The following is a 27911-nucleotide window of genomic DNA, read 5'->3' on the forward strand; positions in this document are numbered from 1 at the left end:
TAATTCAATTTTGACAGGTATCAACTATTTACAGATAGGTACCGCGCGAGTTGACTGCAGAGCTCAGGAATGCGATAGTGTTGCGACCTTACTAGAATTAATTATGACGAATTTATCGACATGCAGAAGGTATGGCGATAAATTTGTAAAATGAATGTTATTTTATTTTTCACATTTTATTATTATTATTATTTTTTAACTTTCGCGTTTTAAACACATAATTATGTATAAACAGGACTTAGTACCTAAACTTTAAAATGTGTTTCATCCATCGTAGTCGCAACGTGGCTCAACACGATGGATGTAATTCGATAAACCGTCAACAAAAAAAACCGGAAACGAACTCTGATCAGTTCATTAAAAACAAAAAAATAATACGGGGTGCTATATGAGTTTTAACGCGATCGATATGTCGTACGACAGCTATCAAGGACAGCACTACACTAAAGGCGACTGACTGAGGCGAGGCGTGTGGATAGCGGGGGGAGAGGCTCCCGTCCCGCTCTTCACCTCAGGCCCCGACTGCATTCAACTCGCGCGTTATCTGTAAAGGGTTTGGTTTAAATAAATTAATTTTATTAGGTTATATAACATAATAGTATAAAAGTACTCTCAATTGGACCGCTTTCTTTTTTGGCAATAATGTAGACGGAATATTAATCCTTATACGTTACACAACAGAGTCCAGAATTGGACACGGAGCAGGCGGTAGAGCGGCGGTTACTGGCTGAACTAGCGCGACAACAACATCAGAGCGAAGAGGACAGGAGATGGCTACAGATGCAGGAAGACAAGTTGGTAAGTACAATATTATTTTTTCACTTCATGCTCGTAAAAGTTGTATTTGTGCTGCATGCAAGCGACAAAAAATGACTTTTCATGTTCTTGTGCATAAAGTAAAATCTTCGTCTACCAAGGCAATCAGACACCAACAGCCACGCACAATAAAAGTTTGTAAAAATGAGTATGCTTTTAAAGGTTTTGTATAGTTAATGAAATTTTGGAACGAATAATAAGGGAGTCTGCATAGAAAAACGTATCGTTATGTATCTTCTGTGACGTTTAAACATACAAATCAACAAATAATAAAAACCGGTCAAGATTGAGTCGCTTTAAACTCGATTAAACTTTTTATTACATCTGTCAGCGGCTATATATGCTCTATGAAATTAAATAGCTTGATTTTTTTTCTAATATTGTGGTGCATAGTTCTTTTAGTATTTTTGCCTCCAACTGTTGGGAACCCATCATCTATTCTGACTAGTCACCACCTTCAGCAACGAAGATACCGAAGATACTTTTTATAACTTTCAGAGTCGCCTCTCAACCGGTCAGTCCACGGAAGCAGAGTCGAATGAGCAGAAACTGGCTGAAGCTGTGCAAAATGTCAGCATTCAAGAGAAAACGCCTCAACAAAATTCAGGTACAATCATCATCATCATCATATATATTTTTTTCCAATTATTCTCATATCCTAACTATTTCATGTGAACGAGTTTTTTTTTAACTAATTATTTAGGATATATTTCAAAATCCTATCCTATTTTAGATCCAGGTTAGGTTAGTTTGTTAGATATGAAGAGAGTTATAATTATATGAAAGTTGTGAAGTAAAACTGGAAAAAATCGTCTATATGAAAGACTTGGGAATTATGTAAATCACCTGGAAAAAATATTTTCGGTGAAAAATTAGAAAACCGTCCTATTTTTTTGAAGTTACGTATCTGGTACAAAGATGTGAAAGGTATGTTTGAGGGTCATATAATTTATAAATATACTTAATGCTTATGCTGTAAGATTTTTTTTGTTGTCAGCAGCGCCGAACTCATCGGAGACCAGTCCAGCCAACACAGTGAAGCCGAGTGACAAGCCGCCAAGCGAGGAAAAGGTATCAAAAATTGCGACAAAATCCCATCAACCACTAGGATTAGGGGCATAACATTAAGCGCTGTTATTTTGGGAACTTCCACGGGTTTTTTTGCGAAATCACGGAATTTTTATTCAGCTGCTATACTTAGTTTGGATAGGAATTAACTAAATGTAAACAAACATCAGTTGACAGATTTGGTACGTTCAAGGTTTTTATACATTTTACTTGTCATTACAATATAAACTAGACTAGTGTATTTCAATACAGAAATGTAAATGTTTAGATAGTTTAATGGGGGAATTTCAATATTTAAGACAAATTGACGTTGTTTTGTTTACATTTAGGTTAATACCTATCCAAACCAAGTATAGACTTGATGGCTTACCTACACGTGCAAAGACGCGGGTAGAGTCTATATTATAAATATTAGGAAATAAATAAATAATTAAAAAAATATATTTAATGTGAAACAGCTGCGGTAGCCTAGTGGTTTGCCCTATCTCTGGTTCAAGTCCGAGTGCAGTCAAATTAACCAAATCACCTGCCGAAATGAATGTAACCCGGGATGTTTATTCAAGTTACCTGCATTAATGTCTGCTACAGCGGAGCGTGCAAAAATATCTGACACGTCCTACCGGCCCGAGAAACAGAGTCGTGTGCGTGTCAGATATTTATGCACGCTTCGTTGTATCAAATATTGGGGCTGGTGGCTGTACAGTCAAGAGTATAAATATATGTACTGTAGACCTTTCTGCTACTAACTATAAGGTCGATGTATACAAGTGCCTATATCCCCTACGTACGTACTGTCTACCCTGCATTTAGTGTAGGTACAAAAATTGTACTGATTGGTTTTTTGGGGTCTTTTTGTATTTTTTATTTCAACTCCAAATTTGTTACTTTTACGGGTATCCCGTGAAACCATATCGAAAATACAAACTGAGACATGGATGCACAGCACAACCAGAAAGAGACCAGCACTGGGAATCGAACCCAGGTCCTCAGCAATCCGTGCTGCGTGCTATAACCCCTACACCACTGCCCAGTGCAGTGCCCATTCCCAGTGCTGGTCTCTTTTTCTGGTTTTCTGTGCATCCATGTCTCAGTTTGTATTTTCGATAAAATTGTATTGATTTGTGGTGTGCAATTTAAGAATAGTTGTATTGAATTGAATATTGGCTATGGCTGTATAGCTATTATAGCGACTCCTAGCGCCATCTAGTGCGAAAATATAGAAACTCCAACCAAATCCTACATCACGCTATCGAAGTTTCTAAACTCGGACGCATATATACAAGTCCCCCTGGAGAGAGATCTCTCTATTGAAAACAATTTGTTTTTATAGGCCCGGCAACCGTCCGCCGATCCGGTGTACGCGGCGACGACGGCGGTGGTGCGGTCCGTGATGCGTCTGGCGCAGGTGTCCGCCGGCGCGGGCGCCGCCGTGCTGGCCGCCGTGCGCGCCGTGGGCGCCGAGCTGAGGGCGCTCTGCGCCACTGTTGACCTGGTCGTCGTGCCTTTCCCGCAACACGCTCAAAGGTACCTACGCTTTTATGCATTCCTATTCATTTATTCCTATTTCTACTAATTTATTCCTATTCCTACAAATGTATTCATATTCCTCCTAATTTATTCCTATTCATGTTCCTATTAATTTATTTCTATTCCCACTGAACTGAGAATCCCTCATGATGACCCATTCAAAAATTTCGTTACTCGTTCGGGAAACAGGCACTGGAGATTAGGGCACTGTGCACCAATGTTGAGCTGGTCGTTGTGCCTTTCCTGCAACTTTAAGGGGCTGTTTCACCATCCATTGATTAGTGTTAACTGACGGTTAAAACGGTTTGTTTTGTTCGAATAGACGAAGACGGCATCACATTTTACCGCCAGTTAACACTAATCAATGGATGGTGAAACAGCCCCTAAGTATTTGATGGTTTAAGATGACATTTTTGATTTTGAATATTCGTTCTTGGTGTAAGCAAGGGCACCATAAAATAAATATCGTATAATTTCAGTTGAGGTTGAGCGTTGATGAGCCGTCAGTCAGATTTATGTTCAGGGTTAAAATTGTCATTAATTGTTGCAGGGAAGTAGAGATGGCACACCAAGTGCTAAGCAAGGACATGGCGGCACTCGTCGAAGCCATGAGACTCGCGCTTCAATATGCCAGTACAACACTACATCACGAGTACACCAAGTGAGCAGTAACCACAGAAAATTACAGTACTATGGGTAGTGCCACGAGAGTTGAAGTGAATTCATTGCATAAAAGGAAAATTATTTAAATTAATGAGTGAATGTCAAAGTCCCGCTGTCATTACATGACATGTTCTAGTGTGCGTGACCTCAATTCTGGTGGCACTACCTATACCCTACTTTCAACTTTAATGGCTTCCTATTTTTTTCACTAACACATACTGGCAACATAAACTAATATTATAAATATGCGAAACTGAGTTTGTTTATTCCACTTTCACGTCTTTAACTACTGATTGCCATGAAATTTTGTATACATAATATTGGAAAATCAGAATAATAATAGGACGCCTTTTGCCCTGAAAAAATTAGATGTTCCCGAGGTTAATTTCTGTTAGGATTAAAAATTGCTTTCAATATTACAGGAGCATGTTGGCAGCCGCGCACGTACTAGCAATGGACGCTAAAAACCTCCTCGACGTCGTGGACTGCATTCGCGAGCGACACCCCAACATCGACTGGCGAGCAGCCCTGGAGCCCGACCCTTCCACCCCCGTCCCAGAGACCTCCAACCCCCAACCCAGCCAGTTCTCCCCTCAAAACACCCTGAGCAACCAATCCTCAGTCAACGAGGACGAACTCCCCAAGCCAGACTTCAAAATCAACCAACCGGTAACAACCAGCCAAATCACAGTCTCTGATTTACCTAAAGAACATAGCAGTCTTCCCGTGTCTTCAAATAGAGTATCCGCTCTGATACATAACTACAATCTCTACGGAAATATACGGGAGCAGCATATTTATGGCAACAGTGACGTCGGAGGTTCCTTCCAACATTCTTCATCGAGTATCGACGAGAAAATCGACGCTGCGCCCATGGAATCTGTCAAGAGTCGCATCCAAGCGATGTCGGGGAAAATTGAAACGCCTCCTATTTATTCAGTGAGCAAGAAAATGATCCCTGTAGATCAGAATATAGCGCACACCGATCAAGGATGAATCGGTTTTAATCGCTTGTAGATTTTTTTTTTGAGGTTGACAGCTTTACGGTTAGTGCCGCAGTAGTACTTGTTTGTAGTACTTATCAGCGATACTTAATTTTGTTTTGAAGTTTACAATGCCGCTTCGATTATGTTGTAATGGTGCCACGTTGAAAGCTCGAAGAGGTCTAGTAGTTTGGTGAAACAATTTTAGTATGACTCAAGGGTCTTACTAAAATGGTATTCGTTGGACTTCAGTGAAACGACACTTGGACAACCAGTCCAAGTTATCAAGACCGTTTGGTCCTTTCATACCGTGATTTACCAATAGTGCGATTTAAGCTTGTAAAGACAATCTGATAATGATTGCTCAATATTCAATGTAGCGTAGATGTCAGTTTTATTTAAGTCCTGAGCCAAATTGTCCATTAGTACATGCCCGTTTCATATAAAAGTTACGGAACGCTGCATTCATATAATATTATTCATACAATCTTCAGTTCTAAGTGTTACGTATATCTATTGACATATCATCGGCATTGTTGAGCTTCAAATTATTATGTCGTGTTTCAAATTCGAAATTATAACTATTTGTGAAAAATCATAAAGCTTTCGTTTGAACTTTTTAGCTCAATTTTAGGTGCAACTTGTTTTTCGAAAATTACATATACATTTAAAACCGATTGATAATATTGTTTGTGATATTATTGCCAATAAATTTACCTAACTCGTGGTTATAAATAAAAATAAGTGCATCATCGCATCAGCACATTCCTTACGATTGCACCTATCGCGTAAGTTTTGTAATTATTTTCATACAAATTTTATATTTTTGGTGTAATTTTGCAGGTTTTATACTGAGCCATAAGTATAGTTGTCGGTAAAGTGAATTGCACTACAATCCATCGGGTAAAATATGCAATGGCAGCTTGACGACACAAAATTGTCAACAGCGCCATCTATCCGTGAAATAGTGTTAACTGACAACGTTGTACGCATAAGATAATTGAATTAAATCTTCCAAGTAACAATAAATAGTGGAATTTTAATGGGTCGAGTGTTAATTTTAAAACGACGTATTACTTACTACGAGTATATAATGTGTATATTTACGTTTATTAAGGTGCCGTTTGTCACAAGTTATTGTAAACTGCATTTAATTACTTAATTTAAAAACATTATTGAAAGAAACAAGAATTTAAAACGTCATGTTTGATCGATCAAGGCACGTTATAACAACTAGATGGCGCTACGATCTAGTCTTTGAAGTACGATGGTTGCTTCTACTCAAAGTAGTTTTACATCTTATATCTAGATGGCGTTGTATTACAACGTTAGAAATTGTAAAGCTTGCGCTCTTGTTTCTTTCTTCAATGCCTCCTAGACAGTATTTTAACAGGAATTGAGACGATTTATTTGTAAAAATGTACAAACCGAATTGATTCATAATTTTATTATAATTTTTTATCCAAAGTTCTTGTTGTAAGTTTAGATCTCAGACGGCGAGCGTTGTTCGTTGAATTGATTAGTTTTGTAATTATCGAGAGCAGAATTTATTTATTAATCAACTTATTCGGTTTATATGTAAAAGTTGTTTTTCCTAATGTGTTAAGAGTTAAGCAGGATGTCATTCCAAAGTGTATTTAAATAGGCGGGTTAAGGAGCCAACTGTCTTGGCGTCGAGATAAACCTACGAAATGTGAATATGTTGCCATGTATACAGTTTCAAAAAAGTGAGGGTGTGGACGTCGCACGCGCCGCCCTTTGCCTTTTTTGACACATGTATTAAGAGTTTTCAACTGAACTGAGAACCAGGGTAAGCATGAGGTGCGGGGAGGCAAACACATACTACATAATAATTGACAGCTGTCTTCGAAATAATCTGGAGATTGCCTGGTTAGTTTGTATGAACGCCCCTGTGAAGGTTTCTCTTCTGAAGTTTTTGCCCAAAATGTACTTGTATACTTTGTGTCCCAATGCTGGGAAATGACCTCTCTCTCTCTCTCTCTTGCTCCGGTCTTGCCTATCAAACGCGAACCCGCGCCATCACGCGTCATAAGTAGAGACTTGACTCTGCTGATAATCTAGATAGGTTATACCTCCATCTCTGCTTTTGTCTGGCTCGCTCCATCCCTAATCCATCGTTAGGGGCTCGATAATCGTGTGGTAACTTTGGTCCAACATTTTGGGTTCTAATTCAAAATATTTATGTTTCTTTATTTTCACATTTGCACCTTCCCACACCTCGCCTATCCCTCTCCAGTTGAGTTGTACGCTTCAGGCAGCATTATACAATACAATGTTTTATTGGCCAGACGGCGTTTAGTGCGGGCAAAACCTTTACATACCGCTAGAGATTATTTACGAATGTCTTATAGACGTAAACTGGTTTTCTTTTATGCATTAAAACTGAATAAAGGACAAGTCAAATACAGTGGTTTAGTTTTTTTTTATTTCCCTGTACTTAGCAGCGTTATGTACACTAATACGATCGGTAAATTTTGTGCGTTCGTGTATTTAGGGAGATATTACTTGCGTTAATTTTAGCTTTTGTAGATATGTAAGTGTTTATAGAAGCGATTACTCGATAAATTTATAGTTTGGCAGCTGCAAAAAAGTGAGTATATTATTACGGAAACCGGACAAAAGGAAAAACCGCGAAATATGTTTTCAATTATTAAAATTAGTACCACTTGCAGTCATTTTCAGCAGGCTGAAATCTGATTTCAGGCCGTTCTGGAGAAAGGCCTAAAAATAACGATAAACCAAAAATTCCTCCAAGTTAGTACTATTTTCAGCAAACTGAAACACCCTTTATTAGAACTTTATAAAATAAAACAGTATAACAAATCAAATTTACATTTTATTAACAAAAATACAAAGTAAGATCTCGATGAAAAGTTATTTATTGTTAAGTGACACTGAAGATAGCCTTGCACGGACATTTATGTACAAAGTTTGGAAGATTTTAAACGTAAACAGTCGTTAAATCTAAATCTCGGGTATATTCGCCTCTTTCATACAGTAGAATAAGAAAGAGATAGGTGATACTGATATATATCTTGGCGAATTCGTGACAGCCATCAATATAAATATACGACGCAAGTGATTCATGAGAAGTCATTTGGTATTTGTAAGACACTTTGTTTCTGTATGAGTGTGTAAGGAAATAAAGCGTTAAAAAAATGAGGGTATTTAATTCGAGCTCTATAGGTCACGTGTTTATTTTAGGTACCTATAAGAAATTTATGACAAATAATACATTTTGAGAAACATTACATCATGACTTTCAACAATCATTACTATTACCTATAAGCTGATATCGACCCCTTACAAACGCTGCAAGTTAAATAAAAGCCTGTAACAATACCACTCCTTGCAGTCGGGTAAAAAGACGACAATGACTCGTGTGCACTTGCATTATCAACATATGCAATAACTAAGCTGAGTACAACTGGTTATGCTAACATTTTAAAAATGTCATGTAACAACCTACTTAAGGGAACTTAAGAAAAATGGTTCCTAATACTACTTCGAAGGTATGAGATCTCCTACATCAACTCCAGCGGCTCGACAACAGTACGCGTAACTTGGCGACGCAGCGAGCGTGTTTCTATCCATTGGCTGCTGCCAGGTAACCACTGTGGTATAGTATCATTTCGTCTAAAAAAGAAGCTGGTCTGAAAAGCAGCTTCTTTTTAAACCAGTTGCTCTTAGACCAGCTGCTATTTTAGACGAAATGGTACTAACCCACCACTACACAGAGCATCGCGACTGCACAATGAACAAAAAAATGCTCGTTTATGCCGCGTATCCATTAGAGCAGCCTCAGGCCGAGCACCGCGAGCCGAGCCATATTTTGTCGGTTTTTTGGCCGTGCTCAAAGGAGCCTCAGTCTGAGCCGTGCCTTTGGCAGCGTCTCCACTTGCGCGGCCTCGGAGCGAGGCAGCCGCTCGGCCCGAGGCTGCCTCTAGTGGATACGCGGCTATAGCCGCAAGTCGCGCGTTGTAGAGGCCGGGATTAAAAAAACGAACCTCTGCCCCATTTCTTACATTGTTTAATAAATACAAAGAGTTTATGTGACGCAATTAAATTTATAATAATATATTAAAAAATTTGATCGACGGCGTCGAAGTACTATTTGCATATCAGCTGATTTTATTCTAATAAAATTTCAACATAAAATAAAATGACTTCAACTTTCAACTAGAAATTTGGGTGTGATCCATTCTCAATGAGGTTTTCGAAATTTACTCCAATAAAATATCGTCGATGATACTGCAATGCCGCGTAGCCAACAATAATGGCAAATGCCGCGTATCTGACACTGAGACAAATGCAGGAGAGCGTTAAAATTAAATATCTTTTGTGTTTATACCTACCAGCCGCAAAATCTTAAATTTGCTACTTTTGTAGGTTTCGCGACGTTAGCCGTTGTAAAGTGAACAGTATTACAGCAGCTAAGGATGCTATAGTAATGTCTATCAGCAGGATTGGACTTACTTGTATTACAAGTACAATTAAATCTGGATAACTGAGAACTCAACGGACCAGCAAGTTGGTATTTTACTTACACCGTATCACAGAGATCCAAGTACAAATTCTTTGCAATGTGTAGCATATTTTTAAGCAGTTTTACTTTTAACGTAGTTCTCATCTCAGACTAGCAAAGGTGAGATGAGGCAGTTGTCCCACCACCCGCGATCAGCAAGAAGCGTCTACTCGCTTTTCTAACAAAACGTACGCTGTAGGTATATTGTTTTAAACTTTCCGGTTCTCAGTTAACTATAAACCACGGAATTTTGTTACTTTTTGCATTGCTGTGGCCGTGGTCACGAATGCACTCTACAAGTTACGAAGACATGTAATTAGATTAAAAAGCATTTAATTCTTTTATATTTATTCCCATGCGTGGTAGTAATTAAGTACGTCATAGTTCTCGGCGGCAGCAAAAAAAGTTAAAATTCAACTAGGTATTCATTTATCATTTGTACCAGTGGCGTGAACATTTTCGTTAGGCAACCCGGAACAAAAAACATGAGTGTTACACCCACAGTTAGTGTACAAAATACTTGCCGCAATTGTCACCATAGTCGTTATCGACGCTATGTATAAAACTTACGCAACCTGGGCTCAGAGGGAATTACTTAATTTATCAATGAAAAAAATTACAGCATTACAATAAATTGGTAAAAATTTCATTTTTAATACAAGCTTTTTTTGCTGACTGTACTTGCATTGTCACCCAAACTACATTTGCATAACCCATTCGAACCCAGCCGATACGATCGTGCGGGTTGATTACATTTGAATTTGATATGGATTGTACATAAGGTCCACTGTCGTAACTCTTACATTTGAATTTGAACTTGACATGTATTGTACCATCAGCCAAATATATGGTCTACCACCCTAAAGTCGATAATCGTTTGCATATCATAAATCAACAAAGCCAATAATAGACGTGTCTGTCAACTTGAAAGTTCGACTTTAGCGACATATTCATTTGATAGGAACTTGTTTAAAAATTGATAGACCACTTATTTGGCTGATGGTACATAAACATAAAGTCCACTGTCGTAACTCTTCAGAGTTTTTTCTTCGGCCGAGTTCGAAAGACCCAAATTTCAAGTCGATGCCATTAACCGTTGAAGAGTTCCGTCGTGCGGAGACGATTCTGGCCAGACTACCGGGATGTCACTACCAGATTATTGTATTGTCACGCAAGTTACATAAGCATGTGTAAATTCAAAACAATCCGACTACTGGAAGTTGGTCGAATTTAACTTGCAAGATTTGATGATTACAGTACAGACAAACATCGGGACATGTGAAACTAAATAAAAGCTTGTAAAAAAACAAAGCGCTGTAAAATTTCTTTCGAAGCTCAAACTATACAAACAAAAAAATCAAGAAGCAAGTTGTTAATGCGCCACGCCACTGTCTTGTATACCTATATTTGACATAAAAATAGTTTGATAGCTTCATTCTCGTCGGGGGTAGGACAGTTGCCTAAAGGTGGCTTTCAGAAGCCTTAGTGACGTTAGTATTGCCGAGTGACGATTCGATAGAGCGATAGATCAATGTATACTAGTCAAAAGAAAATACGGACTACCGACTTGAGTTTCAATGGTAAAATAAAATCAAAATTACATTTGCATTTTTATCTGAGTACATTTAATTGAATGAAAAGTATTTGTATTGTGTTATGTTGCATTAATAAAACCATTTTTAGACAAGGATTGACAGAATTATATAAGTATTTTCAATTTACCAATGAAACTCGCATTTTCTTTTGGGTGGTATAGTATATAAATGTATGGAGCGCTTTTAAAATGTAGTGACACCAATGTCAGCGACGTGGCGGTTGTGACGTGATCACATGACTTCACATAACTAACAATAAGTGGAATAGATAATGTAATCATGTGTATTTCCTTTCACAATCGATTTCACTGTCAGCGAGCGCACAGTATCAAATAAAATAAAAAATCGAAAATAAAAAGTTTTCACAGGTTTTAGCAGTTTACGGTACCCACCAATGAAAAGTTGTTTTTGAACCACCATCTTTGCCATAATCCATTTTTTTGAGCAGTCAATATTGTTACACTAGCCGACGATGTTAACTATTGAGTAAAACCTTACAAGCCCTGTAGTGTCCCCTCACTCTTTGGCCAGAAGCTGGGTACGCCCTTGGAGTTGGGTTAATATATACTGAGCGGCAAAAAATCTGGCCCTCAAATGTATGCAGAATCGGTAATTTTGTATCAAGGGTGGGCCAAATTTTTGAGTGAACTACATTATTTGAAGGGTCAATAGATTGTTTCAAACTAGTGACGCTATGGGTTAGCTGTATAGTCGCGTTTTTTGCTCGCGTGACATATCTATTCCTTTTAATTTTAGTTTTGTGAATAACTTATACACTCTGTAGCAATCACAATCGCGGTGGTGCTTTGCTCCAAACAGCCTAACAATCCAAGAAGTTAGCAGCCATAAGCAGTTCAAGGGCTATTTCTGGGGCGATGGGGAACTCTGGTATTTCCGTGGACGAGTTGGTATAACGCACCTTGTATGTGAAGTACATGCATACTTTCTGGAGTACATGGGATCTGTGGACAAAGGTTTGTAGTTTTTAGGTATTGTGTACATTATCTTAATAATCCTACTAACATTATAAATGTGAAAGTTTGTGAGTATGCATGGGTGTGTGTGTGTGTGTGTATTTTTTGATATCTCAAAGTAGTTGGTATGTAGATAGCTGGGCGTCTAGAATAAATAACACAAAATCTACTTTTTATTCTGATACAAGCTTTTGCCCGCGGCTTCGCGCCCGCGTGGTGTTCAGTTATCGCGTGCTAATTGTGCATTTTTCCGGGATTAAAAGTAGCCTATGTCACTTTCTGGCCCATAAACTCTATGCCAAAAATCACGTCGATCCGTCGCTCCGATTTGACGTGTAAGACGGACAAACATACAAACACACACACACACACACACACACTTTCGCATTTATACTAATATTAATATTAATAAAGTATGGATTTGTATGAGATCAGGATAAAATCTTGAAGTCTTCACTGCTAAGATTTCAAATAGGAAATTTGGTTCAGGTGATAGGTATCAGTTGCTTGCAACTTCATGCCTGATAATTTGTACTAATAATGATCATAATAAGGTCTCCTTACGGAATCTCCCTAAAGTTGACCTCATTGGCTTCATTCTCTGCAAACTGTCCAGGCCCACTCAGCATAGCCTTGATTGTGCCCGATGTGAGGGCATGCTCCCTCTTCACAATAAACTCGTGGCCGTCAGAAGAAACCAGCTTGACATACATGGCATCAGGCCCCTCGCAGCCGCCATATACCTTCTCTTCTGGGACTGCAACACCGCCAGCTGAAGTAGTTGAACCAACAGCTGGAAGAAAAGAGATTACAATATAAGTAAACTAGCTCTTATTGTATTTGCTACTTTCTTTGCGTCTCCAAACATAGCATTGGCTGATGAGAGTCCAGAGGTTTAGGCTGTGCATTGGCTGTCAGTCTCTAAGTCACATAATTATTTATTTTAGCCTTGTGTGGCCCAATGTGCAATAGAATGTACACAATAAGTGTAAGGGAATTAGGAACTTATGACCATGTAACAAAGTAAAAATTCTTTTTCACTTCTCATGCTTATCAAGTTCATGTTTATGCTGGATCTAGGCGACATAAAATGACTTTTTATGCACTAGTGCATAAAGTAGAATCTTTGTCTAAGACCAAGGTAATCAGGTGTCAACAGCCACAAACAAAAAATAATTTCTAATTTATTTAAATTTAATTAGTAAGTATGGGAAATACTAACTCATATTAACTTATTATTACTACACATTCATAGTAAAAAATAGCAAGGACAGAAAATTTAAGAAAAGATTTGGATGCCAAGGACAAGGGCTCCCATGTTTTCTCATACTCCACCTGACCTAGTAATGGTAAAGACATATACCTCACTCTACAGTTTTGAAATTGTTGTTTCTTATTTACTTAGTGATCAAATATGTTTTATTCTAAACATAGTAATACATTTCAGGAAGATACAGGTACATCCAAAAAACTCGCAGCAAAATGCTTATATCTTGAGATACCTGACTACATCAATCAGCTATCACTACACTTGGACTTTGGACACAGCCTTACAGTACAGCTACTGAATCATTAGTATGGCTTATGCATTATAGTCGCAAATTTGTATACTGTTATAAAATTATCCTATGTTCTGTTATTTTCATGTGTTTTATGTACAGTAAAGAGTTTAACAATACAATACACTTATCGATTAACAGAGTATTCCCTGAAATAGCCCCCTCGCAAAACATGAATTTGGCGCAACATTGGAAATGGAGCAGTGGCTGTCTAGCGGCAAGGCCTGGTCTTACCTGAGCCAGCAGCGATGCTGCCGGAGCGCTGTTCCTCAGCTACGCTTGTGGCCGAAGCCGCGGCAGGCGAGGCGGGAACATTTTGGTCAGACATAGCTCCTACACAAATAAGAAAAATTCGTAAACAAACGTGGAAGACGCAAGAAAATTAGAACACAAATAATCTGCGCCGAACAAGTTTAGCTTTATTCAAACACTGAAGACCTTCGAAAGAAATGGCTCCACCAGCTACAAAATATTTTGGAACGTGACTCGCGAGTTTATTTCCGGGATAGCCTACATATTTAATGTTCTCACTTACCTATTGATATTGACTTTGTAGTTATAAAAATAAATTACTGTTCTAAATGAAGAAACTGTTTGATTAATAAATATAATTAAATAATAGCCAGAAGTGATCAGGTTATTTTCAACTATTTGACAGCTGCTAGCTAGCTTTCTTTCAAATCATAGCCAACATAGAACTTACGTAGATTTTTTTTTATAGAATATTATCAAACTTTTCCTTCTCATGTCACTATCTGACACCATATAGAAATATCATTTTCACTACTCATGCTCGTAAAGTTCGTGTTTATGCTGGGTCTAGGCGACATAAAATGACTTTTTATGCTCTAGTGCATAAATTAAAATCTTCGTCTAAGACCAAGGCAATCAGGTGTAAACAGCCATAAACAAAGAAGAATCTAAGTACTAATTTTTTAAAATAAATTTTAATTTATATAAAATTAAAAATCAATCAAAATTGATCAATAAAACTAAACATTTATAATTATAGTAATAAAAAGTTAACAATAAAAGGTAGGTACATTGTAAGTGAACAATTGTTTCCACTGTTGCTATTTCATTTCCTCGCCATCGAAGTGAAAAGTAGTGTAAAACTCGAGCATTAAACCCATTTTCCCTTCGACGTGTCTATCCACCCTCGCCGTACCAGCTCGGGTGGCTATATGAACGTCTTGGGTAAAATGGCTCGTTTTATGCTCTTGTTGTACAATCTACTATTTCTATCAAACGAATTCAATGTGAGAAACATGAGAAGTTCTTGAGAGCATACTTCCCAGGTGGTCCCATTGTCACCTAGTCAGGATCTAATGACGGATCCTAGGGAAATCGACGAGCGACGACAACCTTCAAAATTTTATAAGCACTCACTCCATTAGCGATTTAGGCACTTTTAACCAAGTCAAGCTTTGCATTCAGATAGTACCTACCTATCATTTGGTGAACTGGAGGCCAATGGAACTTGTCAAAGCTAAATTAAATAATGCTCGCGCATCTATAAATAATAATGATTAATTTATAAATAAGCGACTTAAAAGCTTTAAGTTAATAATTCTTTCGAACTGTTCTGATGCTGAAGCTAGAAGGCAGGCAACGGAACTCTGTTATAAAGCAATGTAACTAAGCCGTGATTGGGCTTAATGGAATCGTTCTAAGATGTACTTTGTTTGGCTACAAATCACTAAAAAGTGAGAAATAAAAAAATAACAAAAAAGTAAAATGGTAAAAAAAATTAAACCGACTACAACCCTTGAATTTTTTTTTCTTCTAGTTTGAAGTCGGCGCCTCTTTTTTCTTGACATAGAAGTATGAAATTTTATAAAGAGTAAGGCAAGTAAACGAAAAAAAAAATATACTTAACAAAAAATTAAACTGTAATCACAAAAAACCATGTAAATAATTTTCTGCCAGTCTGCAGTGGGTGCCTCGGCACAAGTCAGCAGTCTACCTCGCCGACAAACTATATATTGGGATTCAAGCACTCCTGCTGGCTCGTGCTGAGGCTCTGACTTGAAAGAAGTTGAAAAAAAATTTCAAGGTTTTTGTAGTCGGTTCCATTTTTACTGTATATATTTTTTTAAGTTGGTTTTACTTTTTTTAAAGTTTATATACCGTCGATACTTATTTGGGGTCGGATAGTGTGAAAACATTCTAAAAGTGAATTCCTGTAATCTTCGTCTTGATCTTCGTTGAGCAGCCAGCATGTTCAGTGAATTTTTATTGCTCATCACCAAAATCATCACCATCATCCTTATTTATCTTTCACCGTGCTATCACTCATCACTGGCTGAACCATAAATCCCGCGGACTTTTTTTGACATGGCTCTATGGCTTCATTATTTTGACATTTCGATGTCAAGCGCTACGTATTTCTTTGGAAAAGTCCTTTTTTCAATCTTTTTCCATAATTTCTCTACTTTCTTCACTCGAATAAAAGCGTAGTGAGTCGAGCAAGAGAAACGGTCAAGTGAAAATCGTTAATAGGACCCAAGAAGACGTCCATAGCCATGTGACACGAATACGAAAAAGGGCTTCCATACCGTCAATGTGACAGAGATGTTTTCTGCCATCACGACGAGCGAGCGCCACCGCGGAGCCGAGGCGGCCACGACGCGAGCTACCCGGACAGCGATATAGGGCAAGCGCGTCAAAAATGTGCGCGAGATGGCCAGTCCGCCTCCGAACCCTAGAGCAGGCGGGGAGGAGGGCGGCGCAAGAGGCGAGGACGAGGAGCGCCCGCCCGCCCCGGCGGAGAGCCGCGTAGCGCCGCCGCCCTCGCAGCTGGGCACCAAGCTGTCGTACGTGGCGCTGGGCGCACCCGGCCCCAGCGGCATCAAGCAGTGCTTCCGCACCGTCAAGGCGGCGCGGCGCGTGCCCACACTGCCGCAACGCCGCGAGGAGCGCGCGCCGCCTGAGCGCGAGCGCCGCACCCGCCGCGACCGCTCCAAGCGCCACATCTGCGGCACCTGTGACAAACGCTTTTCTAGCCCCGGCAAGCTTAGTCAGCATGTCCTCTCTCACACTGGCGAGCTTCCTTTCTCCTGCGACCTCTGTGACAAGCGATTCAATTCTAAATTCAAACTCGTCAGACACAATTTGATACACAGTGAGGCTCGCGCTTTCGCTTGTAGTGTCTGTGGTAAAACATTCAACAGAAAAGATCATTTAACCAACCATGTTAGAGTGCACAATCCTGTTAAGAAGCTATATACATGCGAGAGGCCAGATTGTAGAAAATCATACACATCCCTGCTTAGTTATAGGAAGCATGCTGCACTGCATTCTGCTGAAGAAGGTAATTTACAGTGTAAAATCTGTGATGAAGTATTTAACACGCGACAAGAGATAGTTTACCACCTTAAAGTCCACACTGGTAGCCGAACAGTTAAAAATGAGACTGATAAAAAGTTTACATGTGATTATTGCCAACGGCGGTTCTTTACAGCAAAGGATGTCAGGCGCCACCTCGTAGTACACACGGGGCGCCGGGATTTTTTATGCCCGTACTGTCCGCAGAAGTTTGGAAGAAAGGACCATCTGGTACGACATGTAAAGAATGCCCACCCTGAAGAGTCATGGAGATCTGCTGCTGTGGGAACTTCAAGCGAACAGGTGCCCGAAGCCTCCTCGTTTGAAGAGGTTATAGTTTCCGAGCCTTCATCTTTCTCGGAGTATCCTGCAGAATACATGTGGAAGTCACCTTCACCAAAAGACAGCACACCAGAAGGACCAACAAGAGTGCCTTCATCTGAAATAATAGTAGAGATCCCGCCTGACTTTGATATTAAGATAGAGCCGGTGGAGATAAAGCTGGAGAGGCCGCAGTCGCCGAGCTGCGAGCTGATGCCTGTGGAGTTCCCTGTGGTGTTCATGGTGCCCCCGCAGTACCCGGTGCCGCCCGACTTGCCGTATCTCTCGGAGCCGCTGCCAGAGCTGCTGCATCCTGGAGAGTTGCTGCTGCCAGACCCTGGAGAGGGCCCCTCGGGGTTGTCATCACAGATGCTAGGCATCCTCGATGAGCCTGAGTCGCGGCCAGAGGAGGGTCAGCGGCAGCGGTTGCCAGCCTTCACGCAGGCCTTCCAGACCGCGCAGAGCCCCAAGCCGCCGCCGCCGCCCCCGCCGCCCCACTAGCCACACCCCAGCATTTAGTTTGTCGAGGAGCTACCTCATTAGGTAAGTGGTCTGAGCTGTTATGTAGTTTGGATGAAAATGGAAATGTTAATGGACTCCGATGTTCTCCATGTAAGAATATAGGTATGGGACGGTCGGTTATTGCCAAATTGTATATTTGTACGTGGGTATACCAAAATGTTTCCGAATTCTACATGAATAAGTAATCTAGTCATGTATGTACTTTCGGAATTGTATATTGTTTATTTATAGGCGTACATGTGAGGCGTTATGGAGTATTATGGGACCAACTCTGTGAGCTAGGGTGCAGTAGCGTAGTAGCGGCTCGTGGGCCTGCGTTCTGGGGATGGCCAATTTGATACTGAGCAAAATTTGGAGGAATGTGCAATTGAACCTCTTGGAGCCTATAGAATTCAGTTAACTCCCTAGAACCAGTTAAGATTAATTTTTAACCATTTTTACATCTGGGTATAGCCTTTACAAATGTGTTGTTTGAACCACTATATAAAATGTTACCAAAATCAACAAATATGTCCATGAACTTTTTTTTTGTTTTACAACAAATCTGCCGGGCCGTTTTCACAGTAAGTTTCTTACCTTGATCATTTTCGTCAATTTTTGTAACGCAAAAGATATAGCTCAAAACACTCTTGAAGCCTTGCCCATCTACTTCCAACCTGGCTTATTTTGTCTGCATCAGAAATATTAGAGTGGGTAAGATGTTTAAAAATATGTGAACTTGACATTCATGACTTGATGCAATAATGCATACCTATTGAGATATTTTTGAACACTTTCACTCTTGATAATATCAGAGGTAAAAGCAGCAGCTACTACCAACTGTAAAATCAACCAAAGCAGTCCAAGGGAATGCATTAGTGTTCATTTTGTTTGTGAAACACACATCCCCTGCTGATAAATCGTCTAGCTCCGAGTTCCTAATCTTTTTTAGATTGCGATACCTGGGTTGGGGTTTTGAAACAAAATATCCTTAATTTGCCTCTGGATGCACGGTAGCGACTTAACACATTCGGCTCCGGAAACATCCCGCTAAAGCCTAACACACAGACGACGGGTGCGGGTCTGTACTGTACCGGGCCGGGTCGGGACCGCGACGGCCGCCGGTCGCCCGTCGTCACAAACAGCACTTGGGCCGAGCGGTAACGGGCGGTGTTTGCATCGTGCTGCCTCTTGTCAAAGAATGCTGCGTGCGACGTACACAAGCGAATTTGGCAGTTAATATCGCCGATCCGACCCGCTCTCTGTGAATACAATGAACCGCACGGCTCGGCAGGGCTACTACGAAACTCGAAGTTCGTGTCGTGCGGTCCCTCTGACACTTATACTATTTAATACGAGAGCGGGAGGGACGGTACGATACGAACTTCGAGTTTCGAGTTTCGTAGTAGCCCTGCCTGCAGGCGTCGGAACCGACCCGACCCGCTCTCTATGTGCCCGCTTAACAGGTGCGGATCCATGCCTCAAAAAATTAACTCGCCCATGAACAATCATGACTCATGCATGAATGACTTTTGAACATGATTATTTCCCCTTTTCTGCGCATCAAGATATTGGCCATCCAAGCATCTCGATAGACCGTGAAAATGTGTCATCACCAGTCTATTAGGGTTGTGGGCATGCCCATCGTACCCACAACGGTGGATCCGCCCTGGCCGCTTAAGTCCTTACGCTGTGCTGTCCGAAATGATCGCAGTCACGAATGAGTGTCACTGGCGTAGGAGTACGTATTCTGCTGACACACATCCGTGTCACTGGCATAGGAGTACGAATTTTTTGATCATAGACGTTGTGTCACTGACACCGATCGTGTTAAGCCTCGCTCGACCTAAAAATCGCTTCGTGGCGCTTCTGGGACAGTTTGGAAGCCAGTTTAATCTAACAAACCAAATTTAATAAGCCAAGTTTAATAAGCTAACTTCTGCGTACGCTTAAAATTTCGATGAATTCTTATGACTCCCAAAGGTTCAACTGCTCATATAAAGGTAGCATGCTATACAATATGTTTTAGACGTGTGTGCTTCCTTTAATGCAAAATTATAACAGCTAGTGTCTATTTATGTTTGAAGATTTATTCTGCTGGAGTAGCATTACATCAGATCTGTTAAGCTAAATGAAATAGTCTTAAAGATTAGTGTTCAGAAAAGATAAATTGTGCATTTTGTTGGAAACAGTCTTGGACAGAAAAGCCCTTAAACTCCTGTCGGAGACATGAGCTAACAGTGGATGCAATAAAAAATCGTATATACCTCAGAAGCGTTCGTGCTTCCTTAGAATATAAGAAGGTAATTGTAGAAATGAGCAATTTTTTCAGTTATTAGGTTCCGAGCGGATAACTTGCTGTTTTACGAACGCCATAATCATGATTTGGTCAATGATGATACGATGAATATAATACACTAATTTCTGATTATTGTGGAAGATACCCAAAACCACTAGCAGTGTCCAATTTCTCGCGATTTATCCAGCTCTCAACGATTTTTTCCTAATCAGGCTAATACTGGACAGTGTAGCCCCTGAGGCGTTCGCGAAGTAAACTAGCACGCACGGATTTCTAATTTAAAAAGCTAAACAAAACCCCGGTTTACTTCCAATACCCGAGGCTGGTAACCGCGAACTAGAATGACGCGTATTGCTAAGCTTTTTGTGTACCTATCCATTCCGAAGTTTAAGGCTGCTATCGCAGTGGGGACAGCATTGCCCGTTTCTTATTCTGCTGCCAACTCTATGCAAAGTTTGTGTTATCAGAGGAATACATTCGAATCTCATCTATGTATAACTTAACCTAATACTTCGGTTACCATAACATCCACCATAACATCAACTGTGTTACACTATGTTTTGCAAGGGCAAGGGACGATCTCTTTTAGACCTGCGACTTTACGAATGCTAGAGGATAAACCGCGTAGTAACGTTTTATTTATCAATGTTTTAATAGCCGAGTTGGCCGTTTCGGAACCTAAATAGGACATCATTTTCCCTCAAGATTAGATGGGATGACTGCCACGTCGGCGACATAGGAAACAAATATTACAGCATGCTCATGAGAGCAATACAACTAAATGTGCCAAAAAATATAGAATCAAGAATTTTATAGAATGACGATGATCTTTATTTTTTTTTCATGTGATGCTGTGATATTCATGTCATATTAGATAACAGTGACAATAAGTATGAATGTTTGTAAATCATCGAATCCTTAGCGGGATTCGGTAATTGGACTTTTAAAGTTTAACGGGATTTTTGTTCTGTACAGTCGAATTCATAAACTTGTGAGCAAAAATTTGTTCAAAAATATCTGAACACGCTTCTACGCCGTTAATAATAGAGTAGATGTTCAGATATTTTTGATCAAGTGTTTGCTCGCAAGTTTATGAACTCGACTGTAATTTTTCATTCAAAATTCTATTTCGAACTGCCGTTGCACAGAACTCTTGGCATATATTTTATGATTATAAGCCAAATTACATAAAGTGTATTGTGTTGAGTGTGTCAGAGATATAGGTAGAGAATTAAACAACTTTGGTTCACGAAGGTTAGGGAGAATGGATGGCTGGATCGTATCTAATGTATTCCTTTACGAAGAGGCAACGCTTGCTTTGTAGCCTTATTCCACATAATGTCAGATGAAAGCACACGAACAACCCAGTGTTTGTTCGTTAGATTGTTAAACTTGTCTTTGCAGAATGCTACGTTTAGCTGGCGCACTGTCGTTGCCTTAAGTAAACTTGCTTTAAGCCGCCTAGTTTCTCGCAGTTTTTAATTGAATCGAGCAATTTAGATCGTTGGGTGTTTGGACGGTGCCTTATCAAGATGAAGACATAACGCTAAACGACATAATTAGACCGCTGTACAGAAAATTAGCCCGGTCATCTGTTATTTTGCACTTTAAACAGCTTCCTTTGCTACTTTATCCCATTTGCTTTTAAAGCCTTTAATGTACTTTCTAAAATCTGAATCTGTAATTTTAGCTTTGAAATGCTTCTATCAACCCGAACGTTGGTATATAATTTTGTAATTAGTCCGCACGTGCAAAAGGTATGGAGGCTATTATGAGTGCCTTAATTTTTAGAATCTAATCTCGAGTACTGAGGGCCTGCTATTTAAAGGACCATAATTTTGAGAAAAAACTGCATCACATTTTAGAGGCTTGGGCTTATTTTTAATATTTACGCGAAATACATAATTTATAAGACATCATCCAACATCGGCGTTTTCTCGACTTATAAACACACTGTTGTAAATTTTAACTTCTTGAAATTTTTTCACGGTCCATGCATGGCGTCTGGAAAAGAGCGATTTGTTGGTGAGATCCAAGTTGACAAAGTCTAAGTAACACGCTTCGTATACCGCAAAACGGGGTGGCTTTGGTTAAATTGGGGTAGACAAAGTCTAAATTTCATTTACAGCATCTCGATGAATGGCGGTCTACCACTGCGTTTCCTTCGGCACTTCCTGCCACGTACTTACAGGGCAATTGTGGAATCAACTTCCGTCAGTAGTGTTTCCGGACAACTGACATCGGGGCTTTCAAGGAAAAGGGCTTATACTTTCTTAAAAGGCCGGCAACGGACCAGTGAATCACATTGAGTAGTTGATACTAATGGGCGGCGGTGATCATTTCCCCGTCAGATGACCCGCTTGTTCGTTTGCCTCCCTCTCATAATAAAATAAAAGGTATTTGCTACGGGTTGTACTGTACACCGTGATTACCAATAATGAGTTCTCGAGCTAATAACTAATGTAACAGTGGATCATTAAAAATTATAATAGGGGCTACTTTGATCGTTTTAAACGTTGTCCATACGAGATGAGGTTTTGACAAGTACCTATTTCTACTTGTCTTCTATGAGGTTTTATGAAGCTATCAAGGAGGACTAGTGGGCGTTATAACGTGAATGAGTTTGAGTTCGCCGTCGTACTTTGAAGTCGCCCCGGCAACTCAGAGCCACCCCGTTTTGCAGTGCTATAGTTATATGTAAATAATAAAATCTTTCTAGGTTAATAGGACTGTAAAAAATTTGATCAGGGTGTTCGCAAATCTATTGCTACGCTACATCTTAAGCAGATAGATAACTAAGTATGGTAAAACCAAGTTGAATTGATAAAAAACGTCATATTTTCGTGGCTGTACTGTATTTGTTCTGAGGGCAAGCCCATCTTATTGATTAATTGCAGTTTATATTTAGACAGAAACTGTTTTTAGTAGTGGACACCCTGTTAATCTACCTCAAAGCAAACTTATTATTACGACTAGATTTTAAATTACTATATTAGGTTAGTGAGAAAGATAGGTTTTTTCTATTTGAGAAGCGCGACCACTTGAATGGTTTAACGTAATCTTTGTTATTAATTTTAATATAAGTGTGTGCTGCAATATCAGAAATCTTTATTGTATATCATTTTTAATATGTATGATTATGTACTTTGCTTTATTTTTACCATTAAATTCTAGTTTTTCTACCATTAAAATGATAAGGGCAAAATAGTGCACGGGATTTTGCTTTATAAATTATGCATTTTAAAAACAGGTATTTTTTTGTAAGTATCGTTTTCTCGATGTATTTTTTATTTTATTTTTGTTTGTTTAGCAACTGCAAAAAAACGTCATTTATTGGTAGAAGAATTCATGGTCAACCTAAATTCCACTTGTCACTTTCATTTACTTAAGTATACAAAAAGACCAGATAGTAAATTAACACGCATGTAACTATCTGAAACTTCAGAAGCTAAATATATATTTAAAAATATGTTAGGCCCTACAATTACGCATTTTAAAACTATTTGAACAAAAAACATATAAATAATTTTGTCATACATACCCTCCCCTAAGATATCAGAAAAGATTTCCCTCAAAATGTTTTTACGAGTACAGTGTTTTTAAAATAGTATATTATTGAAAGTCGAAGCAGCATTGTATTTGATAGACACATTTTGGTATTCCCTCGAGGTATTAGACTGAATAATACATTAAAAGTTGTAATGCTGGTTACAAGCTAGTTCCCTAATTCAGTCTACTTCCTTCAACCACTAGTCATATTCAATAGCAGCACATATTATTCTCAAATAAGCAGTTACACCAAGTGATATTTAATATTTACCAGTATAGGATTGAAAAGTTCAATATTAATGCGTAGTTTACAATCCAGAACAATAAATGGTGCAACACAGAGTACAAATGTAACAAATAGCATTAAACTTGCATATTAAATAATTTATATTTGTATTTTATTAGTATTGATATTGATACAATATACAACGATATATGCAATATATTTTTGTAATGTTTTAGATTTAAAATATACATTAATCGTTAACATATCAAAGACTTTCAACTTTAACCGTTTGTTACGTTATCTTGGATTTTTAATAAGTTCGGTACAGTTTTGTATTTAATTATTTATCAGTTTTTTCAGTGTTAGGGACACAGCGTCCCGTGGAGTAATGTAACACAAAGTGTTCATGTTTCCCTTTTTTATATCGGTGAATTTTGTTTATACGCATAATTATTGTTAACTGTTCCCCAGTTTATCGTAGTTATTACTTTTAATCGCGCGACGAGTGTGACTCGTTGCATTTATATTTTTGTAATTACAAAAAGTTGTGTAATACCAAATAATATACGTTTACTTCGTGTTTACACATTGTAAAGTTCGAATATATTTTGTAACATATATTTTGTATGTGTAGGTGGGTAACTGCAACGAAATGTGTCTCTGTTCAATATACGTAATTTTGGTTAAAACTGGCCGAGTGTGTATGAGGTTTGTCGTACTTAATAAAAAAATATCTCTGACTATATTAAGCACTACGAACGTCAAACGTGACCGAAGACGTTTTAACCTATGAAAGACTACTCTGTAATGTAGACTTTCATAAGTATAAGTTACCGCCTAAATTAAAAAAAAAAACCTGTTTCATTTTTCGCATCAACGTCGGTCCTCATACATTATCGGTCCAGTTTTTTAATAACATAGGGGCCTTAATAAATAAAAAAATGTAGTTGATTTTGGAAAAAAAACAATGAAAAAAAAATTTAGAAATCTATGATATTTTAATAGAAGGATCTATTTTTGTTACGCTTTTATGAGTAGGGTAAAGTACTTAGTAACTAGCCATAAAAATATTGGTCACCTGGCCATAATCATTCAATTAAACTAATTTTTCCAGGTAACAACTACATATTATATTAATCTTGAATATTATCAAGTTTCTAAACCAACCAAGAATGTGCTTTGCCGGTTTGACAGCGTTGACAGGTGTGATAAATAGGACTAAATAGGTCTTGTCATTTCATAAACAGATTAAATTTTAAAATATTTTTCATATGCATTTTGACGCAAGTAACTAAACTCAGCGGCACAAAATTTGGCCCTCTACTTAAAAAATTACCTATTACTGCATACATTTTAGGGCCAGATTTATTTGCCGCTCAGTGTATATAGAATGACTGTCAGGTCCGTTTTAGTGTGATCGTGGTCAGAGTGTAAATTCTGCCCCGTTTCCTCACTTTGTCATTAGCACAATTGTCCGTTATTTAAGAAAAAGGCAGTGTAAGCGAGGGTAGATGTTGAAAGTTTAAACTGCAAATGACAAAGAACCTACAGTGCAAATTCTTGGTTGACAATATATTACATTATAATAGTAGGTATCAAATAATGCTACCAGACTTGCAAAGTACCTAAGTAAATTTAAATCAATTTATGCACGTAGCTTAGCAGATGATTGTAACGTTCAACATAATACATGGCCAGTAGCTGTAGTAGTGGTTAGTTACTAAGTATTTTACAAACCCTAATAATTATGTCATTTTATATTGAATTAAAGAAAAAAACAAAATGTGGTAGAAAAGTAACATGTTACATGTTGGAAATAGATTTTTACCATTGGTCTTAAATAAAAAAAGCCACTTGTTTGCAGTTCTTTTATTAGAAAATTACTGACGCTTGTTAATATGGAAACGCAAAAAGCTGGTTGCAAAGTTACAAATTGAAATTTTCTCTAAATTGCAACATAAGTTCACGAATTTGTTAAATTCGCGACTTCCACCTTTTTCAAAATCTAGTAAATTACAACAATAAATAAGTTTTGTAAAATCTTTTTCCAACAATACATCAAGTGTTTCGTAGAGACCTCTAGTTTCATGAGACTAACAGAACTTGCTACAAGGCGCCGATCCAATAATAATTATAAACGTTGTACCTGGTTTATAATAACATGTAATATGGTCTTATAATAAATATTTTGAAAATCAATTTGCATGTTTTAATTTCAATCTTCCTGGGACAGCATCTCCGGAGCGGTACAGCTTAGGAATCTTTAAAAAAATAGCCTATCAGTCTCTCAAAGAGTTGGTAACGGTCCTGTGATACCCTTCGTGTTGGCAGGCGTCCATGGGCGGCGGTGATTGCTTCCCAACAGGTTACCCGCATGATATATAAAAATACTAGTTTATTGGGCTGCTATACGCCACTTCCGCGTATCCAACACATCCGATAATTTCTGGATACGTTATAAAACCACATCCGTTACATCCCTGCTATAGGTACATGTGCCTGCCTCCCTTTAAAAACATTTTAAAATATTGTTGTATAGCTTTGGATCAACAAGCTACTTATATCTAGTGTGAAACTTTCGAGACTAGTTAGTCCAACCGTTTGACTGTAAAGTTACTTGAGCTGTGTATCGACTTCGCGCTGCAAAATATCGAACATTGGCTCGCGCTGTAGCCGCGCTCTATTGGTATGGATACAGTGCCGCAGCGCACGGCAGCTCGAACAAATAACCAAACACACGTTTACCGCGGTCGAACCATGCTCGCGCGGCATGGCAGCTTTGTGGCGACAGACTGCGAAGATGTGTGACAGAAACAGGACTCTGGGTCTGGATCCTTCGAGTACGAAACCCTAAAATGTGTATAAATTGCAGCATAACGCACCAAAGCCGCCTCGTGTTAATAACTCTTGATCTGACCCGGTAGAACAGAAAAAAATGTTTGTAATAATTCACTGGCGGTAATAATAGTGGTGGGTGGTTAGCGCCACGTTACCACTAAGCGGAAGGCGCAGAGTTGGTAGGTCTTCCACTAGGTGGACAGAAGACATCGCGAAAATTGCAAGGAATGGGTGGATGTGTAGATAGTAAGTTGTTTATTGTGGCGTTCTAAGGAGGCCCTTGTTCAATAATACACATAGCTGAGTGACGGCCATTTTGGCTGGTAGGAATAGGCATGGATGTGATTTCAGTGTTTCTGTATGTATATCTATTTTATCAGCCGATAAACCATTCTTATTCTTATTCAATAGTGAACGTCTTCACTTCACGTTTGCGCAAGGGACTTCGAAATAAAACAATTTCATGCAGCCAATAATTTTTGTAATATATTTTATTGCTGATCAATTCATTAACAAATAACACGTAGACTTAGAACCAGAAACAACGAAATAAATACCTAATCCATGGTAAAACAGAAAGAAATGTATCTATAAACATGAAATTTCTGTACAGGCAATATGGTTAACATTGTACATAGATATACATGTAAATATACAGTTCGATTATTCCAATAGAATTCAAGTATCTAAATTATCTAGACTTGAATTTGGACTAAATTAAAAATTGTACTAAAAATACTAACACCCCGAAAGGGCACGGAGGCCGCTTTTGCCCGCTATTCTTCGCCTTGCCAACCAACAATAGATACCATAAGCAATAACCTCAAAACTTCGTACTAGAATAAGATTGATAGATCTGTTAGTTCATATACATTTTGACGTACAGTCGTGTAGAGGGATGGTTGAGCCAGTCGCCACTGTTCATAATTTGGCCGTGTAATGCTATTCTGCTTTATTGAATACCTATTTACTACAAGTATGTATAACTGCTAAATTATGAACTATAGCGAGTGGTTCAACAATCCCGGTGATAGTACATAATATGAAACAACTCATCTTATCGCGGTCTAGTAATACGCTAATACTTGCATAGCGCGTGCGTGACATTGCGGCTAACTA

At 38.7% G+C, this 27911-nt stretch overlaps 3 protein-coding genes across 13 annotated transcripts in view; 2 read left to right on the forward strand and 1 right to left on the reverse strand.

The window, feature by feature from the left end:
* The window catches only part of Fak (protein tyrosine kinase 2 Fak), a 149729-nt gene extending 142244 nt beyond the window's left edge, over nt 1-7485 (forward strand). For 10 of the 11 annotated variants that reach the window (XM_074106879.1, XM_074106880.1, XM_074106881.1 and 7 more), the window contains 6 exons: nt 682-798; nt 1315-1423; nt 1814-1887; nt 3215-3408; nt 3962-4072; nt 4497-7485. In XM_074106879.1, the coding sequence (XP_073962980.1) occupies nt 682-798; nt 1315-1423; nt 1814-1887; nt 3215-3408; nt 3962-4072; nt 4497-5070 (1179 nt within the window). In that variant the 3' untranslated portion in view covers nt 5071-7485. The remainder of the gene's footprint in view (nt 1-681; nt 799-1314; nt 1424-1813; nt 1888-3214; nt 3409-3961; nt 4073-4496) is intronic. The other variant, XM_074106874.1, reaches the window with a different exon arrangement.
* A 411-nt stretch (nt 7486-7896) lies between these two features.
* EloC (transcription elongation factor elongin C) lies at nt 7897-14418 on the reverse strand. The gene is made up of 4 exons (XM_074106898.1): nt 14267-14418; nt 13966-14064; nt 12737-12965; nt 7897-12160 (listed from the first exon to the last, which is right to left on the reverse strand). The coding sequence occupies exons 2-4, from the start codon at nt 14057-14059 to the stop codon at nt 12019-12021; spliced, it is 465 nt and encodes a 154-aa protein (XP_073962999.1). The 5' UTR covers nt 14060-14064; nt 14267-14418; the 3' UTR covers nt 7897-12018.
* Nucleotides 14419-15867: 1449 nt separating this feature from the next.
* On the forward strand, nt 15868-26153 carry LOC141441418 (uncharacterized). The gene has a single exon (XM_074106142.1). It carries the CDS (start codon nt 16414-16416, stop codon nt 17878-17880), a length of 1467 nt encoding a protein of 488 aa, XP_073962243.1. The 5' UTR covers nt 15868-16413; the 3' UTR covers nt 17881-26153.
* The last annotated feature ends 1758 nt before the right edge of the window (nt 26154-27911 follow it).

The sequence above is a fragment of the Choristoneura fumiferana genome, chromosome 24 (assembly GCF_025370935.1).
Source record: "Choristoneura fumiferana chromosome 24, NRCan_CFum_1, whole genome shotgun sequence".
NCBI classification, from domain to species: domain Eukaryota; kingdom Metazoa; phylum Arthropoda; class Insecta; order Lepidoptera; family Tortricidae; genus Choristoneura; species Choristoneura fumiferana.